This window comes from Sander lucioperca, chromosome 1 (genome assembly GCF_008315115.2).
Source record: "Sander lucioperca isolate FBNREF2018 chromosome 1, SLUC_FBN_1.2, whole genome shotgun sequence".
Lineage (NCBI taxonomy): Eukaryota > Metazoa > Chordata > Actinopteri > Perciformes > Percidae > Sander > Sander lucioperca.
The window spans coordinates 16,740,362-16,761,262 of NC_050173.1; the positions used below are offsets into that span (position 1 = coordinate 16,740,362).

Genomic DNA, 20,901 nt, shown 5'->3' on the forward strand with positions numbered 1-20,901 from the left:
GCAGTATTAGAATATATACAGGGAAGTTGCCCTAAGAGCAGCCAATTCATGTTTCATGCAGATACTACAAGGTGCCCTGAGAGCAGTATTAGAATTTATGCAGTAAAAATGCACTGAGCAGCCAATAATTCTTTTGCATGTAGCTAGCATGTAGCTATGACAAGATGCCCTGAGAGCAGCAAGAATACCTCAGCAAAAATGTCCCTAGACCTACCATATGGTGCAATGAGAGCAGTGTAACTTGCTATCATAGCCAGTATCCTGTCATTTCTTAGAGCTAGCTAGCTAATGTTGCGAGCTAGCTTACTTACATTAGTTAGTTAGCTAGTGAAAAAACAGTTTGATAGAAAGACAAGCTTTACTTTAACCCAAATACTTTAATATCTTGACATTTTATAATATAGTTCAACATAAAACATACAATTACCTTGACTGCAACGATCTCCTTGTGTTTGCAACGATCTCCTTCAAATAATACAAGCCCTGCCTCCTAAAAAATTAAAATAATCCATGTTCCGCCTCCTGCTGGCACTGATTGGACGGCTGTCCCGCCTCCTGCTGGCACTGATTGGACGGCTGAGAGAACCAATAAGATGCAATGCTGCCCTGAGAACATATTTCAATAACTAGGGGACTTCTTGATTTGTTTATCAGAGCCTAAGTCCTAGAGACTGCCTTTCAGATGGTGTAATATACATTTTTCCTTCAAGAGTCAGTACAGAGCACAGAAATTGGCTCTTTAAGCACCTTATTGTTTTGCACCAACAAACTAACTTCAACACACTGCATTGAAATGGCCAGCACCAAATCTAAACTTGAGAAATGACATCACCATGACAAAGATCTGTGGCTCTGAGAGTGCATTTTAAAGATCTCAGCAAGCAAACAAATTAATCCTGTTTTGAAAGAGCAAAGATGGGCTCTGATACCTCCCAAATCAAGCCAACAACTGACCGCAAACACGGGAGTCACCTAGAAACCATGGCTAAAGTAATGACTGAGATTTTAACATCCACAGATAGTCGACACGTCCTCAGTGTTGGTGCTGACTCCTGTATGAAGGTTCTTGACGTCCAGACGGGAATGGTGATCTCATCTGTGAAAGCTGAGGAGGAGCAGAGGTAAGATCACACCATCTGCACAACAGGAAAGGCAACATTTCACCCAAAGCAAGAGGTCACAGCAGTCGAAGCTCCTTACGAAGCCCGAGACTCGTATGTAATTGAGAGTTCATGTTATAAATCTTTGCCCTACATTGTACATGTGAGGGATAAGTACTGTACTGACATAGGTATTTAGGTCAAATATTCTCTACATATGCTGCAAGTCAAAAGGATTTAACATGTGTGGGTCCAGGTGTTTCTGCTGGGACGGGAACTCAGTGCTGTGTGGGGGACAGTCTGGCGACCTCCTGCTGTGGGACCTGCTCAGCAACACAGTCACCCAGCGGATCCCTGCACACTCAGGTACAGTACAGCTCGTCCACCCACATTCTACAGCCCACCTGGTTAAATGCCCATCTATGTGATTGCTTTGTTTGCTTATATTGAGTAACAATAATATTGCAGCTTTTTAAGTGTACTGTTCCAATTTCTCTAGGTGCTAATGCTACATGTACATAGCAGCTTTAAATAAAGATCATTGCAATATGATAAAGTACAAAAAGTAGGGTTTTTATGTACTTGAGTCTACTGTTCTTCCAAAAATAAATAGATTTGTATGATGCATAATATGTTCATTGTAAAAATGGTCTTTGCACAGGCGCTGTCATAGCCCTGTGGATGAGTGAGCTGTGCTCCACAGTGATCACAGGTGGGGAGGACAGACAGCTCATCCTCTGGAAGCTCCAGAGTTAAAGAACTGTTTCTGCACAATCCATCTGCTGGGGAGATAAAGACTTCCAGTGCAATATACTAGTGATGTTACCCGTGAACCCTCTGCTTCGAAGCATGTATCGAAGAAATGAACCTATTTGGAATGGAGCTTTGTATCGGAGCTTGATTTGTTTTGTGATAATCACGTGACCAGTGACGTCCGAAGCTTCGTTTCACACACGCCCACGTGACTGCTTTGAAGTTGAATTCAAAGCGGTTCACTGGGTGCGCCTTTGTGGGTTGTTGCAGTAGAAGAGTCAACAGAGTCAGGAAAGTTAGTTAATAGATTATTATAGCGATTATTATAGCCAGTAGAGAGTTTATAGTAGAGAGTTTATTGCAAGTAAGTTTATAGCGAGTAGAAAGTTTATAAAAGAGTTTATAGCGAGTAGAAAGTTTATAAAAGAGAGTTTATAGCGTGTAGAAAGTTTATAAAAGAGAGTTTATAGCGAGTAGAAAGTTGCTCTAGTCTAGGCTACGTACTCAATATAATCACAGAAATGTGTGTGCAATGTGTTCTTCATTCATTTCCCTCCCAAATTGATGTATTTTGTTTTTTTTTGTGGAGAAGGCAATTACATTTTTACTTATGCAAAGTCCCAAATAGGCTTAGTTATTTATTTATTCATGAATTCATACTAAAAATGTATTCATCTTCGACTCAAAGACATTCATGGATAATATCTGTGAAACAGTTTGTGACACAATGCTATCCTTAACTTCCACTAGCAGATGTCCTCATAGAGTTCTGAAGCTTCGAGTATTGAACCTTTTTTCGATACAATAGGATTGAAAGCTTCACTGGTTCAGAAAGCTTCAGTTCGCCATCACTACAATATACTGAACATCACCGGCCAAGTATCCTGCAGACTACATGACCCAACTATCTGACTTTGAACAGAGACTTATTAAACAGTTATGAGGAGCTGAAACCGTATTGTAAATGTGCAGTATCACAGAGCAGTTGGTGACAACTAAAATCGCTCTCAAGTGTTCTCAATGCGAAACCATGTTATGTCATGTTAGTTCATATAGCTATCTGCATATTGAGATAAAATGTCCAGAAGCAGTTTTGTGCATGAGAGCAGGAAGCTACAACAGTGTACATGCCTTATTTGTGGATATTTTTTTCAAATGTATTATTTGTTTTTCATCATGTTACACAGCTTTTTTTAAATTGTCACTATAGCTTTATGTGCATTTTATTCTGTGAAGCGGACTCAAAAAGTTTTAGGCTGCTCAGGTATTGATTTATCCAAATAACATTGATCTCTAAAATTAATCTTTCCTGTCTCCTGTTTGTTACCATTTCCTTAGTCTATATTGACGGCGTTTAATTTCCAGAATTGCTCCGCTGCCGCCGGAAATTCTGCCGGATGTCCCCCATTTCGGCCGGATGTCCCTTACCGTCCGCTTTCTTTGTGTTGTAATTTTAAACTCCGGTGGATTTCTGAGGACTATGGTTAACTGATCCTCAAATCTCTGCAGGGTAAATCCAGACAGCTAGCTAGACTATCTGTCCAATCTGAGTGATCTGTTGCACGACTAAAACAACTTTTGAACGTACACGTTCCACCGAAACAAGTTCCTTCCCGAGGGTATTTTGCAGAGGCACCGTGGCTCCGTCTGGAGCTTAGCGCCGCCCATGACAATTGTGATTGGTTTAAAGAAATGCCAATAAACCAGAGCACGTTTTTCTCCCATCCAGGAATGCTGTGTGGACTAGCCAGACCTTCCTCCGCAGCGCTGTGGAGGAAGGTCTGGCAATGCGAGACTATCATTTCCTAGGCCTCAAAGATTTTGAACAACTTGTTTAGATTTCTTCAAAAGCTTGTTATGCTGAGCTGCACAGGTTGCAACCAGTTTTAAGCAGTGTAAAAGGTAACATTATAACCACAAAGACATCTTAAAATGTGAAAGTATAAATGTGTATAATGTTTCAAATACACTCAATTCAACACACTGCCCTAATGTTTGCACATCTCCACACCTCATTTTAATCAGGCAACACCTCAGGCTAGGTACTGTGAAGAGCAAGGCAGTCATTTCTTCCATGTGCTTTCCACAGATCAGCTGTCAGCCAAACAGTTTGAGCCAGGACTGTTGTCATCAAATTCTAATGTCAAACACTAGGTGGAGCCATCACTGCTAATACCAACTTTCCAGTTCTTCCAAACTCAAACCAATTACGAAGAGCTTTTAGTAATAAAACTGAGGACACATTTAGTACATCTTAACTTTGTTTTATACAAAAAATTATGCTCCAGATAATGGACCATAATTTACAATATACAAACCTTCAGATTTGGTTACTGCCACTGATCAGGTTAAATATAACTATTAAGGAATCTACAAAAGTTAACAAGGTGAATATGATTAGATTATAATTAAAATTACAATTATGGATGCCCTGTTTCTGTCTTCTTGTGAGCCATTCAGTAGCCAATGAAAAGTGGAATATACAAAATGATTTAGATTTGAAGTGGTAGAGCTCAGCAGCATCACACATCCCACTCTCGATATGTCTACTTGTTGGCCAGTTTCTGTGAACAGAAGAACAAAAAAAACATGTCGCTGCTCATTACCCATGATGCCACTGCTGTAAATTTGGTACAAGTTCTGTCATCATAAATGGTTATCAATGCTCATAAACATTTACAAAAGCTATCCGGTGCTTACATTTTCTATAGTAGGGCAATTCAATTCAATTAAATTTTATTTATAGTATCAAATCATAACAAGAGTTATCTCGAGACACTTTACAGATAGAGTAGGTCTAGACCACACTCTATAAAGCCCCAACAATTCCAATAGTTCCCCCAAGAGCAAGCATTAGCAGTGGCTATTGCGACAGTGGCGAGGAAAAACTCCCTTTTAGGAAGAAACCTCGGCAGACCCAGACCCAGGCTATTTGTCAACAACAAAATAAAAAATCCCAGTTATCATTGTATGAAGAATGCTGCATCACTATAAACACTTTACCTTCATATTTTCGAAGAGTCTCAATAACTTGGGTGTTGGTGGTTTTGGTCCAAACAGAGTAGTACCTTTCGGCTTTTCCTCATTGGTTTTTGCAGTAGTTGGGCCTTTGGCTTTGGTCAGTTTCCTTTAAAGTCACACACAAACACAATCCTTAATGGGCTGCATTTTACAATTGAATTTGCACATTTTAATTTTATGTAGCATCACAAGGATTTGACTAAGGTTTTTGGTGGTTGGTGCTGATAAATTACTTAAAATGTTTGCCTAGTCACAATGAAACCTGTGCATGCCAAAGATGTTTAACTGTAAATAACTCACTTTCCCTTCCTGGCCAACACTTTCTGAGACTCTGGGTAGTGGATGAGGATATCAAACAAGTCTTTCTTCTCCAGGACAAAAAGGTTAGCAAAGCCATGCGCTTTCACGTTAGCAGTGCGCCTGTTTCCTCCATCTTTGGCAGACTGTAGTAAACTGTGATGGAGACAGAGGCAAACATATATATCCTGTGTCCAGTGTTCCATTTCAAATAACATTGATCTCTTGAGAAATGTGGGTGCAGACAACACAATATAATACACTATACACTGCAATGCTGCAGACATACACTATACAAGTGGTTCGAAACTTTTTCACATGAAGGACCCTTAAACTGACACAAATTAGACCACGGAGCCCCATCCGATAAGATTTCATTCCATCTGATAGGATTTTTGCCTTCAGATGTTTTATTACTGTGGAGGAAATATTTATTTATAATTCAAATTTAAAGTCCAAAGAGAAATTGAAAGTCCAAAGAGAAAACGAAGCGAGATCAAATTAAAAATATAATTTTTTTAAATTTTCCATTTGGCTTTTCAATTTCAATTTAACATTGGCTTTTCTATTTGGATTTAATATGTGGCTTGTCAATTTCAATTTAACATTGTCTTTTCCATTTGGATTTAATATTTGGCTTTTCAATTTCAATTTAACATTGGCTTTTAATTTGGATTTAATATTTGGCTTTTGAATTTCCATTTAACATTGGCTTTTCATTTGGACTTGACACATGTCAATGTAAATGAGGAGGCGTGGTCCAAAGGCTGGTGGGAGGGTCTGAAATGAAAGGGGTGCAGAGGCACCTTATGAACAGCAGGGGGAGCTGACTGCTGGGGAGCACACTGTTGAGCATCTGTCTGCAGCTTCGCCACAAGGCTGGCTTTTTGGACTTTAAATTTGAATTATGAATAAATATTTCCTCCATATATTACAGGAAGAAATCTCAAATAGTCATACATTCTGTCATTGTGTTACTTATGACTGGAAGTATACTGAAATAAACTATTCCCCTTTTTGCTGGGAACCCCCTAAAGGACCCCTGGGGGTCCCCAGACCCCACTTTGGAAACCACTGCACTAAACTATCATTTAGCTTTGTCTTAAGGTAAAGTAAGAAAACCACCAAATTTAACTGAAGAAAATATATTCTTATGTATACAATGGTAATTATTAATATTGCCAAACAATGTCCTCAAGACACACTGGCACTACAGTACTGGATGATGAAAATGAAGTTGTCAGCTCTTTTATTTTATGTTCTAGTTGTAGTTTAGTCACAGATCACTAAATGCAGACTAACCTGATTTCTCCAAACACGCTGCCAGCCTTCAGTGTGACAAACACAATACTGTTGTCAGGTCCTCCCACCACCTGCACCGCTCCACTTTTAATGATGTACATCTCTTTACCAATGTCCCCCTGTGGAGGAGAGCGCAGGACGGGAACACAGAGGTCTGCATTGCAATCAGATAATAAAACCTTGGATGCATTATTGGTAATTTGCATAGTAATAGTAATAATAATACATTTTATTTGGAGGTGCCTTTCAAAACACCCAAGGTCACCTTAAATAAAAACATGTTAAACAGCAAGAGCGGCAATGACAAAGACAAAACACAACGGAACAAGAGACAAACGTGACACTAGTTAAAACAACACGGTTGTGGAAAGGGAGCTAGCCTATCTGTTCAATCTGAGTTTACTTTTGCACGACTAAAACAACCTTTGAATGTGTACACACATGTTCCACCAAAACAAGTTTCTTCCCGAGGCTATTTTGCAGAGGCACCATTGCTCCGTCCGACGCTAAGGGCCGCCCATGACGATCGTGATTGGTTTAAAGAAATGACAATAAACCAGAGCACGTTTTTCTCCCATCCAGGAATGCTGTGTGGACTAGCCAGACCTTCCTCCGCAGCGCTGTGGAGGAAGGTCTGGCAATGCGAGACTACCTTTTCCTAGGCCTCAAAGATTTCGAACAACTTGTTTAGATTTCTTCGAAAGCTTCTTATGCTGAGCTGCATGGTAGGGTTTATTTTTGTAAGGTTCATCTTTAAAAAAAAAAAAATTAAAAAAAAAGGCTTACTCACTTTCTTCACTACAAAGTCTCCAGGTAGATAGACGATTGACTTGAGCCTCAACAACATGTCCACCAACATCTGCTGGTCGCAGCCCTGGAAGACCCAATATCAGGTTAATGGGTGAGTTTTCAGTGCTGGATCCAGATGGATGTGTATGACTCTAGATATTTATCACATTTTCCAAAACACAATTTAATTGTCTCAAATTGTAGGAGGAGACAGTGATTGGTGAGTCACTTGGAACAGTGCAATCTTCTGAAAGGTGGATAGGTTGATGTCAACAGCGATGGCAGTTCTCATCACCAGAGGCAACTTATCCAGCAGCTCGGACTCATCTGGAGAGGACATGGATCATTATCAAATCTCAACATACAGTAAGTTAACATCTCTAGAAAATTTGCTTTGTCATTTCAATATTAGTCGGAGAGTTTTAGTGTCTCATCGGGTTTTTCATTCTGATAAGGATACATTTGAGGTATGAAGGTTTTCTGGGACTCACCCAGCATGCCCTGAGCTGCCCAGGTGTAGTTGAACCAGGTCCGGATTCTGTTCTGGACTTCCCTTGGGATCGAGTAGGTGTTCATGTAGTCAACACAGCCATCCATCGATGCCCGGAAATATGTTTCACCTGCTGTTGCTGCTCCTATGACGTCTCTCATCTGAGAGAGAGAGGAAGACAGATGGACAGGGAGAGTGTTGAATTACAATATATAACATTGTCAAGACAAGCTTTGAATAAAACTTCTGTCTAAAAAATCTTCCTCCTACCTACCTGCAGGGGCGGATTGGCCATCTGGCATTTCTGGCAAATGCCAGAGGGGCCGGACCATTTTTTAAAATGTGGGCCGGTCAAATGTATTGTTTTGTAATATTAAGCATTTGGCCAGTCGGCAACGGCCGGCCTGGTCCCGAGATTAGGGTGTCCAGATGTCCCCGGTTTACCGGGGACAGTCCCCAGTTTCGGTGACCTGTCCCCGGAAATGTCCCCGGTTTTCACTGTGACTGACAGACCCGAAATTGGAATGAAAGAAAGAAAACATTGACCAAACGTATAGTCGTGCACCCTACATGCGCAGGCTCAAGACAGCCAGAGCGAGCACTGCTCAGAGATGTTTTAGAATGCCCATATTTTACGATGCTAAAATTGCTGTTTATTTACATGGAGTCTGGTCGGTTTAGCGAACGCAATTTCGCGGACTTTTTATGTTTAAAAAAAGGATCTTACTCTTTAAATAAAAGGTCCACCTCCTTAGAAATCCTTTCCATAATGTTGTCTGACACTTATAATATTAATCTGAGCCTGTCAAAACAAGCACTTTTATGAACGTAAATACAAGCTGGACAATTGTCTTCGCCCTTGCCGACTGCAGCGATCTCATTTAATACTGGACCAATGTCAAAGGAAAATATTTCCTCAATAGTTTTAATTGTATCCAATACTCAATGAGCTGTTGCAGAAACAAGCCCAGGTGTGAAGCAATAAAGCAAAAGCTGTCAGATAAATGTAGTGCAGTAAACATTACAACATTTCCCTCTGACGTGTAGTGGAGTACAAGTATACATTACAGTAAACATTACAACATTTCCCTCTGACGTGTAGTGGAGTACAAGTATGAAGTAGCAGCAGTAGCTCAGCCCCTAATGAGAATGTGACACGGATGCTGTGACAAATGGTTTGCAAGAAAATTAACATTGAACTTACATGAAATGTTATCATATTTGCATTCTGCACAAATCTCTGCACACCCATTACTCTCTGTGAAATATCTCACAAACTCTTCACTCAACCCATGCATCAGTACAACTAGCGGTTCCTGAGTAATCCGGTTTTGAAATTGCAACAAAATTTCTACATGGTCTCCAACTTTATAATTTAATCTCATGTAAACTACTTATGTCAGCACAGATATTTTTTGTAAATTGCTTAGCCAGTGTATCCCACCATAATGGTTATTATATTGCCAGATTCCAGATAATCCCACTTACTTATATATATCCCACTTACAAATATGAATATATATTTCTACTGGTATGCTTCCTAGTGACATTAATGCAAACAATATAAAGAAAAAACTATTCCACCTGTGTGTGTATGGTTAAAATTCTGAAGTGCAAAATAGTTCAGGCTACAGCACAAATATTTCCATCCATAGATAAGAATAATGAGGTCTAACCTCTGAATTTCTTTTCAAAGTGCATTGATGCATTTAAATGTTAAAATAGACACAATTGTCTTACAGGGGAGCATGCCCATGGACCCCCCTGGGGGGGCTTGTTGGGACACAAGCAGCTCTAGGTCTAGTGAGGTCCCTGGGGCAGTGTCCCCGTTTTAAGTTTACAAAGATAAAAACATTACCTGTTTTTGAGGTATTTACGCTTCTGAGCTGAACATTTTATTTTAAAATTATTTTGTCTCAGAAATCTGGTCACTTTACCCGAGATGGGCCAACCGACCCAATCAGAGGTTACTTAAATTGGGACGTTCAGTCAAAATCACCTTCAAACGGGATCTCTGTTTGCAGGGTTCAGGCTGTACCGGACCCTCCTGGTGATCACGCTGCACTGGGAGACCGGCTACGCAGTGAGAAGCTGCTGCTGACGGGCGCAGAGCTCCGCCGGAACTCCGACTGCTGTCTGTCCCCGTGGCCGTCTGACGGCATCAGTATTAAATTAAGACAATTTCATTACCAGTTAAAAAAGTCTCGTTATCGCGTTAAATAGAAGTCTAATTCGGTACAGTTGGTTTTAACGCCTGATGCGAAGTGTAGGCCTATAGGAGTACACATGAAAACCTTGAACAAGCAGCGTTGTTCTGTTCCGTCTTTCTGCTGTGCCCCATTCGCGTAGTAGTTTTACACTATGTAGGTTAAATTCTGCAATTAATCCACGGTTCATATGTATGTATGAATTGTGGTGGTCTGTTACACTGTAGGCTATATTCAACATCACTGATTAAGTAGCCTAAGTCAATCCTACATTTTTCAACTTGGGAGCAAAACATGGGAAAAAAAGTTACCATAAAGCCCTGTTCATGCTAATTAAACAACTGGACTTTAGGGTCAAGTGTTGTCGTATCCGGCCCATGTCCCGGATGTGAAAGCCCCCTTACTGGACTGCTGAATATAATAATATTCCAATATATTTTGTATTTTGAATTGTTACCTGCCACCAGAATTTTGTGATTTCCTTGCAATAAATATTGACATTTTTACCATAAATTGGTGCCTAAAAATGTATCAGAATGCAGGAATTGAAGTCTTTTACCCTCAAAATTTCCTGGGGGAGGACCCCCAGAACCCCTCCCCCACCCTGCTTTATGTGTTCCCCGAAAGACCAATTCTGAGCAAGGAAAAACCCTGAAGTATAATCACAGACAGCCATAAAAAACATTTAAATTGCAGAGTTAGAAAGTTAAAACAGATGATAAGATGGAGAACCAGACAGACAATATGTACAGTGTCAACAGAGAGAAACACGGACAATCGAACAGACAGACAGTGACAACAAAGAACAACATACTCTAGAGAATGACAGTAACAGCATACAAACGGCATAAATAAAAATTTGTTATAAACGTGTGTTCTTTAAAAAGTAGTCAGCATTGTTTGCCAGTTACATTAAATGTTTAAAAACCTGTTACTTAAGGTACTGCTTATATTTCACCATCTGTACACAAATGTAATTAGTGAATGCACGTGTCCGTGGGTGGGGCTGCATGGGCGTGGTAATGTGGGCTGGTGTGGCTACAGTGCCACCTGCCTACCTGTCCAATCAAACTGGAGAACACAAAGACGCCAATGAAAAAGTTTAACAACTGAAAGGTAATCTCAAAGACGGTTGTAGGCTCTGGAAGACCTCCGATGTTGATCAGACTGCGGACTGCAAAGTAGTAACAACGCAGGTACCTATGGAAAGGACAGGGTACAAGCTCATTTCATTTTGATTAAAAATAGGGCTGCAACTAACGATTATTTTCATTGTTGACAATCTGTCGAGTATTTTCTCGATTTCTCAATTAGTGAAAAACATGTCAATAAGTGTTTTCCAAAGTGCAAGATGACGTCATCAAATGTCTTGTTTTGTTCACAACTCAAAGATATTCAGTTTGCTGCCATAGAAGAGTGAAGAAACTAGAAAATATTCACATTTAAGAAGCAGGAAATCAGAGAATTCTGACTTTTTTTCATAAAACAATTCCTCAAACCGATTAATGGATTTTAAAAATAGTTGGCCATTCATTTAATAGTTGACAACTAATCGATTAATCTTTGCAGCTCTAGGTAAAAAGACACTATTAATGCCTTTATGCTATGTTTTGCTATCTTCAACAACACAGGAAACTCCTTGTTGTCTGGGAATGCCTCCTTGAATTCAGTGTAATACTTACAAAGGTCCAAAATGTACATATTGCAATAGATGACTGTTGGCAGAAACTATATGCAACACTAACTTTTTCATTCCACTGTGGGGATTTTTGAAGACACTTACAAGAGCATAAAATTTGCACTCATACTTTGGACACTCAAATAAGATGTCAGACAGTAAACTGAGCACTAAATAGGGAGTTATATACTATAGAGAGACTGCTTGAAATATTCAGCACCGTGGACAGACACGATGAAGGATTAGCTTTCATGTTTCCGCCCCACAGAGAGCTTCCAAAACAACGCTAACATCTATAATCACAAACAAGAGACAAAGCAATAAGTACTTACGCGTTGCCCTTTCCATCATACACCCAAATGGTCGTTGCAATACCCTGGTACATAGAGGCAACATAGAACGCACAGGCGTTGATATGGAGTACGTAGAGCAGGTAACCTGTGGTGCGAATCACTCTGCATCAGAAAGAGAGCGAAATAAAAGGATTAGACGGAACTAAACTGATCTGTGTGTGTGGAATAAGGGTCATTTTAGTTGCAAATATTGTCAAGATACAGTAGTGGGGAAAAACTATAAAGTAAACGAATAACAGCATGTAGACAGGCTGTGAACACAGCAGAGGGGGCATAACGGAACAAATTAAAGTAATATTAGAATTCAGTACAATATAAGATGTTCGGAGTGTGAGCAGAAGTGTCAGGTGGATATCTGTTATACAAACAATTTAGTTACAAAGACTAAATGACAAGCAGTTAGAAAAGTAAATGGTTTAGAAACTGTCGACAGTCAACAGGCATCTTTTTTCTGCTTACAGACTCTACAACTCTGCAGTACAGTTAGGTGGTGAGTAAGGTGCAGCAAGCGATGCTGCGCAAAGATTGTTGACATTTGAACTGAACAGCCAACGCCCCACACACACACACACACACACACACACACACACACACACACACACACTCCAGAAGCTCCGCCCCCTAGACTCAGGGACAGATAACTACTGGCCAGCCGGCCGGCACATTCACATGCTACCTCCATTTACCTCCAGATGTAGGCCTTGGCCATGATACTCTCAAGTCGATCGCTGAACTCAAAGAAGTTATCAACCTAGAACACACAAGGAAACAAACTAGTGAGGGACTGGACAGGATATATGAAGCATATTAAAACACAAATCTAATTTTCTTCATTTCCATCAACAGTAAAAACGATCAGTAGGCTGCATACCCTGATGAAGCGGTTTAATCGGTATATGGAGGAGAATCCAGAGTACAGGCAGAGAAGGTCAAAGGGGATGATGCTGATCATATCAGTCTAAAGAGAGGAATTGAATAAAGACTTGGTTATGTTTCACAACAGGTTACACTACTTCTGTACCTCTGAGGTTACAGTGAGAAGATTTATTTAGCTGGGACATACACAATAGTGGAAGTACAAGATTTATTTTTAAATTACCAGTACAACAATGTACAAATACTCCAATTGCTCCTTAATTCATAATTGTACTTAAAAAGTACAGAAGTGTTATCAGAGGTATTGTCAGTAGATAGATAGATAAATAGATACTTTATTCATCCCAAAGGAAATTTTAGGCATCCTGGTAGGACCAGGCTGGTATAAACAGGCATACAATGAAAATACTTAAACCTACATTGCGTAATTTTTTTAGTTGATTCTTAGCAAAACCCCCTTTGTTCTTTCACAAATATGTGCTCATTCATGTGTAATTACTTCTACCAACTAATCAAAGTATTCTCGTAAGCGTAGAATCTGCCATTTAGAATCATTCAGAATACATACGGGCGATTCGCTCGAATGACGGCCCGCATGTTGCACCTCCATCTTTAAAATACATTAGCCAAAGACGGACATACTTGCGCCTTACGCCCTTTTACACTCAGTGGCAACCCGCACCGTGACGAATGCCAGGGGGAGATTACTTGGCAGGGTAGCGAAAAAGAGAATTAAAATGTCAACGCGACAGGCAAAGCAACAAGACCAGAGTTAATATTGGAGTGGCTAGAACAGCTGCATGTAAACAATGGAGATACTAAGAGCTAATTTCGGATTCAGCCACCGTAGGAGTTAAAATGTGATCGGAATAGGAGGGGCTAGAAAGAATATTCAGTTGGTTGTCATATACAATTTCACCGCTAGATGGGAGGAATTCTTACACAATGTAGCTTTAAGTACAAGTTCCTCAAAACTGTATTTAAATATGGTATTTTAGTAAATGTACTTAGTTACTTTCCACCACTGGACATATCATTAGTCTTACCATAAATCGATGTGATTTCCGATAATGTTCCTTACATACCGCTCTGTCTTTCTGCAGGAGAATTACACACAGTATTACAGCTCAGCAGGGTTTAAGAATATGCATAGAACACTTAAAGCCACTAATAGCCAACAATCACAGATACAGATTAGACACAGTTCACACTAACAGTGATGCTTCATAATGCCTTGTGACTTACAATAATGTCTCCGCCTTTGACAAACTGTATTCGGGGCTGCCAAATGATGATGTCAATAACATTCACTAGGTCACTGAGAATGTCACAAGTTATCCAGTAGGGGTTGACGACTTCATTATGGTAAGGAAAGACCATCCGGGCAGTGCAAAACCAAATGTTGTAGTTAAATGCCACCGCTACCACGGCCAACCAGGTAATATACCGACGATCTGGAGAGAGACAGACATACACAGACACAAGTAGTTTAGGTATTATTGTGTTCTGCCCTCTCTGAAGTAAATTTTTAAAAAAAGTTACATTTTTCAACCTAATTTTGTGTACGACAGCAGTAGTAGTTTTAGTTTCAGTTTTAGATTCAGATCAGATTAAATCGGGTAGAGCCATTACTGTTTTCTCCTGCTGCAATTTTTCTTTCTACATTGTTGACTTGTAAACTATTAGTTAGTATTTAGTAAATAAAGTACATTAAGGATGTCAAAAGGAATTATACTTGTATCTTTGTTTTATTGGCGTTTTCTAATGTAGAATTACTTAATTGATAGCTAGCATGGCTTTAAGTTGGTGGTTAGCACTACTGTATAACTCAGCATTTTCTGTTGCTATTAGTTGTGGTCTGTCTTAATACTTTTGGTGTCTGTATTGGATTATTCTCATTTATGTTTGTCTTTTGTCCTTTGTTACAGTTTTACAGTAGAAAACATTAAGGCAAGTCAAGCGTATTCGTCATACCCCAGAAAAATTATGTCTTGTGTTTTTTTTAGGACTTTGCACTTTTAGTTAACTGTCAAGCTTTGAAGATAAGCAGCTATTTGCAAGGACAGTATATGTTCATTTTATCTCAGCTGTTCTGTTCCCTGTGTGCACCTCACCTAAACCATCTATGGTGTTTCCCACGATGGTATCCATCTTGTTTTCGATTGGACTAGTGGCAAAGTCCATGCAGATGTAAATCAAGTCTGGGAAGATCTTCTTCATCTTCCTCCTGGCATCCGCCGCAAGCCTCTCCTCCATTTCTTTTATCTCGGCCTTCTCCCGTTTCTCCTCGTCCTTTCTCTTTTTCTCCTCTGCCTTTTTGGCTGCCTCTTCTGCCTTCTTTTTATCCACTTCTTCTTTTGCTATTCGTTCCTCTTCCTTCATTCTGATGTAGTCCTCCTTCCTCAGAATAGGTGCTGAGCAGGCAAAGAGAGTGACGGAGAGTTAAATGAACGCTTTGACCATGTTTGTGTGCTTGTTTTCTGTCTGCATGTTGGTTTGTACATGTCCATACTTACTGACAGGTGGGGAGATTTCTGGCGAAGTGGCGTAAGGGTCTATGGCTTTCTCTCTTAGCATCTCTGTCTGCTCCCTTAAATTCTTAATCATACTTCTGAGTGTGTCATCTGTGTAACGGAAGTAGACAACAGGTGGAGGAGAAGGAGGGGCCTCTTCACTGAAAACAGTAAGCAAAAAGAAAGGGGAATGAAGGAATAGAACAGGTAACATTAAATCAGAGAGGAGGAAAGTGAGGGGCTGAACTGGAGAATAATATTTAGTGGTGAGCAGGGAGATTCACAATAAATGGGAGAATGTTGCAAGTGTAGCAATGTAGTTAATGTTATCATTGTCACTATTAATCTGCTGAGATAGAAGAAAAGGCAGACGGATGCATAACCCTATTTGAGCTATATTAGCTCTGCAAACAGGTTGGATTTCTTTCCCACTTTAATCTGAACCTCAGAGAGATAAGACTATCCATGCTATTATCTCTCTAATTCAGCTATTGTTCATTTCCACCAAAAACGTCATTGTATATTGTATAAATAATTTGCAAAGAACTAAATCTTTGAAACTAATTCCCACTTGGACGTGAACGCCCTCCCTGATCATTCTCAGTCACAAATACCACTAAGCTCCTAATCTCCTTTCCTACTTTAGGAGTCACAGGCTGCAAGTCACAGTGTGATCATGGCTGCTGTTACTGCAGCTAACATACAGTATGCCCACTGTTCTTATTGTGAGGAAAGCAGAAACCATGGAGGTGAAGCCACTCAGAGTAAATTGTCTATCTGCACTATCAGTTAAACATCGTTAATGTATGTTTGGAAAGTAAAAATAACAAATCTAGATTTAAATGGCAGATATTAGCAACAGCTATGCCTAAAGCTTGGCAATTATGTTAATGCTGGTGCTGCAAAGTCCGAAAAGATCACTGTAAACTGACACAACTTGTATTGTTTACTGTGCTGTACTGAAGGTGATACTCTGATACCTGGAAACGTGAGGCAAGAGGAGTTCCTGAAATGGACAGAGCTCAAGATCCAGGGTCAAGGTATTCTTAGTCCAGTCACGTTTATGTGTATAGCTACTAATTACTGTTAGTCTCATGTAGCCTCACATGTTGTACTACAATGAAAAAATAATACGAATATAAAAACACATAATTTCTTGATGGATCTTTTAAATGTTACAACAAAAATATCCTCTTCTCTGTGATCTCATGCCAGAGATGACACAACAGACCTGAACGATTTTCCATAGTGGGTATCACAACTTAGCAAGTAACAAGTGCACTAACATTTCTGCAGGTATGAGTGATTTGTTCACCAGGTCGTCCCAAAGCAGAAATGTTCAGCACGGGCATTTTTATCAACAATCAGCAACACCTCTCTCTGTCTTCCTCTTGCCCATTCTCTGAAACATCCGCTTAAACAGACACAAAGTACCACACTGTAAGGACTTGTGCCCACTTTCGGAAGCTCTGAAATACTTTCATTACACATCTGCACAGGTAGACTTAATATAAATGAGTAGGGTGGCTAATTAAAGGCAACATTCAAATTAATTGTGGGATTGTGACTTCAAAAAATTACATCTCAAAAAAATCTGAATCTGGATTTAAGTCTTGTAATGTATAGCCTAGTCACTTTTGAAATATCAGTACTGATATGTCATCTGCAGGGCTGCAGGAGACTGGATCCTGGCCCAGCTCGCACTGGGTGAGATGTTGGGTACAGGTTCAGGTTACTTTATTTGTACCCGTAGGTAAATTTGTTGTGCAGTTAAAAAGTGCAGGGCATCCATGACACAGTTTCAGACCCCACAGACAACAAACAATGGGACAATACATAACATTACAATGGGACAAAAAAAACCCCGCACAGTATATGGTGCATTCTTACCCATTAGCCCCCTCTGGATTGGCCGGAGCAGCAGCTGGGGCCACAGCAGCTGGGGCCGCAGCAGCTGGGGCCGCAGCAGCTGGGGCCGCAGCAGCTGGGGCCGCAGCAGCAGCAGGGGCCGCAGCAGCAGCTGGGGCAGGAGCTGGAGCTGGGAAAAAATACAGCAGCACTCAGTCAGTTTCTAAAAAGTAAAAACAAACACACTAAAGGACATGACTAAATCACACATATAATCATTGGCATTACTGTAATAGACCCTCCTTTGCACTTACTGCAGCTTTTAATCTGTAAAAATGAGATATGTAAGGGAAATCTTGGCTCCAGAATCTGCATAAAGTGTGTCCTGTACGAAGTGAAGTACAGATTCCCATTTAAAGTGTAAAATGCCATTGAAAAGTCATAATTTGTAATAGAAGTTCATGCAATAATTGGAAAAGAACACCTGCTGAAAAGCACTCATTCACAAATGTGGAAAAACTAAAAGCCATGACTTCTTAGCAGGGAGATAAAAATCTAAGCAACCCCGAGCAGAGTGTATCACAGTACCTTCCTAAACATATGAACAAGTTGTACTTCATGCACCTATGTCACTGCAAGATATCTAAGTTCCTGTGCATTTATTTCTCACCTGGTTTTGGCTCTTCCTTCTTGGGCTCTTCTTCTTTCTTCTCTTCATTTTTGTCCTCTTTCTTTTCCTCTTCTTTCTTTTCTTCCTCTTTCTTTTCCTCCTCTTTCTTTTGCTGCTCTTTTTCATCCTTCTTTTCAGGGGGCTTTTCTTCCTGTATATAACAATACATTTGTTCAACCTTTATTTATACTCGAGAGATCATTGAGGCGCAACCCTAATATACAGTGACATTGAATCATACAAATACTAGAAAGCTATTAAAACGTTCTGATTTTGGAAATTATTTCATAGATAAAATAGGATAAGATGTAAAAGAAAATACAGTTTAAAATCAGATTTCTGAAATGTCCAAAAGGTACAAGTGAATTGATTTTAAGGAGGTGCTGTATTTTGTTCCAGGAGTCAGGTGCACTAAAATTAAAAGTAGATTTCTCAAGTTCAGACCGAGCTTGTGGAACATGAAGTAAAAGCCAGTCTGATAAGGTCCCTGAGTGACAAAGCAATTCCAAGGTAATATGGTAGTTTTCCAGCAAGGGCCTTATAGATAAAGAGACACCAGTGCCGTGGTGGAATGTAACTAAGTACATTTACTCAAGTACTGTACTTAAGTACAAATTTGAGGTACTTGTACTTTACTTGAGTCATTTCTTTTCATGCCATTTTCTACCTCTACTCCGCTACATTTCAAAGAGAAATATTGTATTTTTTACTCCACTACATTAATTCGATAGCTTTAGTTACTAGTTACTAGTTACTGTGTTTTATTATAAATTAAACTACCCAACAGTATAATGGCCTACACGTCCAGCTGAAATGATTAGACCATTAAACACAGAACTGTTTGGATTGTTATCAGTTTCTAAAATGTGAGGACTTTTCTGCATTGAGTACTTTTACTTTTAATACTTTAAGTACATTTTCCTGATGATACTTACATACATTTACTTAAGTAACATTTTCAATGCAGGGCTTTTACTTGTAACAGAGTATTTTTACAGTGTGATATAAGTACTTTTACTTAAGGAAAAGATCTGAATACTTCTTCCACCACTGCACCAGTGAGTGACACGTCTCTCTTGGAAAGAAGACTACCCAACTCTGTCATATAAAATACAATGATGTGTACCATAGATATGGGTGGCTATAAATCTTAATGCAGAGTCATAGACTGGGTCAAGAGAGTTGTAGGGGATGCATGTCTATAAATCACATTACCGTAGTCAAAGACTTAAAGAAAACTAACAACAACCTTTTTCCAACAAAATGTTTCCAATTATTACTGTAGAAATGCCAACCTCTTGCCTGATACTGCACACAAGATTATTGATGTGACATTTGAATGAGAGCTTTTCATCAATCCAGATGTCGATTTATTTATATTTTGTGACTCTATCAATCGTAAGTCTGTTCGTAGTAGAAATATTAAAGTCAGTATAGTGTACAGCTCAGGCAAAAAGCATGAACTTTATCAGTGTTTAGTAAAAATCGGTCTTTAGGAACGTCTTGCAGAATGTGGAACGCCGTAAGTTTTTTAACTGCTAGATGACCAGAATCAGCAACATAATACAGCACTGTGTCAACTGTATACAGATGGCAATAACAGTTTGTCAAAGATGAAATAATATTGTTGATATGCATAGTGAAAAGAACTGGACCTAAAATTGAACCCTGTGGAACACATTTTGTTACTGATAAAAACTCAGAATTGTAGCTTCCCAATTTAACTGATTTTTGTTTCTCTGATACCAACGGCATGCATTAATATCAAATCCAATACTTTGTAATCTCTGCAGGAGCAGGCAATGATCTACAGTATCAAGTGCTTTAAAAAGATCAACAAAAATAGTTTTTTATCTAATGCTTTAACAATGTCATTAACAACAACTTGAGACAAATAGGACCCAGCCCGACCTTCAGCTGTAAGACATGTAAGTTCATGCATCGAGCATACTGTGGATCTGAAAATGTCAAAGTGCTAAATGCTACTGCAACAAAACCAGGCTTCAAATTTAATATTTGCTAATGATTAAGTTTTGCACACAACTACACTTGTAATTCATCCACAGTATTAAGGAAAGGGACAGCTCAATTTCAGGAAAATTATTGCTGACCCAGTTTCCCCCGAAAAAAACAGTAAATCCACCCATGCAGGCTCACCCTCCCTGCTGAAGCTGCAGTGACTGCTCTTCATCAGTGCCAAGCTGCTTCAGAGGCTTTCACTGATCTGAGTGTGACGAGCAGGTAGTGAGCACAGAACTTAATCAATTTAACGTTTGGTTTAAATGGTAGCTGTTTAAGGAGCGGCTAATACAAATGACCCTTACACTGAAAATAATAAAGTAAAATGTGCTAATATTACAAACATAAAGGTAAAGAAATTACAAAATACCTTTCTGGTCCAGCAGGTGTTTTATATTGAAGATATCAGAAAGAGGACGGGCCTTACCTTAGCTGGTGGAGTTGGGGTGGAAGGTGGGGTAGCAGGTTGGGCAGGGGGAGGCTCAGGAGCCCCCATCATTTGTTTCAACCTGTTGAACATGGCGGTAGTCTGTGTGGGCTACACCATCCACTTCTCTTCCTGAAGACGCTTTCCAATGTGGTTCTCAGATCCAGGACACTCTGTAGTCCTCTTTCTCGCAATTACATTTCTTAGACCCATTAATTCCCTTTGGACACTCCCTTTTCTGCTGCAGTCAACACCAGATCAGCTATCACAGCCACCAATCACTGCCAGGCAAGGCAACTGTCCTCTTGCAGTGTTGACTCCAGTCCAAAGACCATTTACAGGGCCTAATAATTTTATCATGTATTAGCAATAAGTGTGTCTACTTAATGATCAGTTATCAAATGAAAAGATTAACTACTGTCAGTCAAAGTAGGTAGAAGGGGAAATACATTTAAAAAATAATTAATTTCATACATTTTCAATTTTACTAATTCTGCCATTTAGTTTATTGAAATAAATAAAAACAACTCTTAGTTTAGCCTCTGCATTTCACATGGA

General features: G+C 39.6%; 2 protein-coding genes across 4 annotated transcripts; one reads left to right on the forward strand and one right to left on the reverse strand.

Annotated features, from left to right (window-relative positions):
- The first annotated feature begins 654 nt into the window (after positions 1–654).
- LOC116046331 (protein FAN-like) lies at positions 655–1,528 on the forward strand. The gene is made up of 2 exons (XM_031294670.2): positions 655–1,121; positions 1,357–1,528. The coding sequence occupies exons 1-2, from the start codon at positions 916–918 to the stop codon at positions 1,526–1,528; spliced, it is 378 nt and encodes a 125-aa protein (XP_031150530.1). The 5' UTR covers positions 655–915.
- Positions 1,529–4,101: 2,573 nt separating this feature from the next.
- Positions 4,102–20,604, reverse strand: cngb3.1 (cyclic nucleotide gated channel subunit beta 3, tandem duplicate 1). Of its 3 annotated transcripts, XM_035999610.1 has the most exons (19): positions 20,344–20,603; positions 17,898–18,048; positions 17,407–17,417; positions 17,270–17,373; positions 15,383–15,540; positions 14,981–15,280; positions 14,112–14,320; positions 13,913–13,963; positions 12,862–12,948; positions 12,677–12,741; positions 11,970–12,092; positions 11,018–11,159; positions 7,754–7,913; positions 7,492–7,589; positions 7,264–7,347; positions 6,474–6,592; positions 5,175–5,327; positions 4,857–4,980; positions 4,102–4,417 (listed from the first exon to the last, which is right to left on the reverse strand). In XM_035999610.1, the coding sequence occupies exons 1-19, from the start codon at positions 20,434–20,436 to the stop codon at positions 4,400–4,402; spliced, it is 2,250 nt and encodes a 749-aa protein (XP_035855503.1). In that variant the 5' UTR covers positions 20,437–20,603; the 3' UTR covers positions 4,102–4,399. The 3 variants fall into 3 exon arrangements, with proteins under 3 accessions (XP_035855503.1, XP_031150486.2, XP_035855505.1); XM_031294626.2 differs by having other exon boundaries at positions 17,270–17,417; positions 20,344–20,604; XM_035999612.1 differs by lacking the exon at positions 17,407–17,417 and having other exon boundaries at positions 17,270–17,369.
- Between the last annotated feature and the right edge of the window lie 297 nt (positions 20,605–20,901).

What these genes read in the sequence shown, in the direction of transcription:
- cngb3.1 (XM_031294626.2), bottom strand. Translation starts at nt 20,436, where the DNA reads ATGTTCAACAGGTTGAAACAAATGATGGGGGCTCCTGAGCCTCCCCCT. An exon ending in GAAGGAAGAGCCAAAACCAG is followed by an intron (nt 17,418 to 17,897) that starts GTGAGAAATAAA and finishes ATTTTTTCCCAG; the next exon opens with CTCCAGCTCCTGCCCCAGCT. An exon ending in AGAAATCTCCCCACCTGTCA is followed by an intron (nt 15,281 to 15,382) that starts GTAAGTATGGAC and finishes TTGCCTGCTCAG; the next exon opens with CACCTATTCTGAGGAAGGAG.
- LOC116046331 (XM_031294670.2), top strand. Translation starts at nt 916, where the DNA reads ATGGGCTCTGATACCTCCCAAATCAAGCCAACAACTGACCGCAAACAC. An exon ending in AAAGCTGAGGAGGAGCAGAG is followed by an intron (nt 1,122 to 1,356) that starts GTAAGATCACAC and finishes GTGTGGGTCCAG; the next exon opens with GTGTTTCTGCTGGGACGGGA.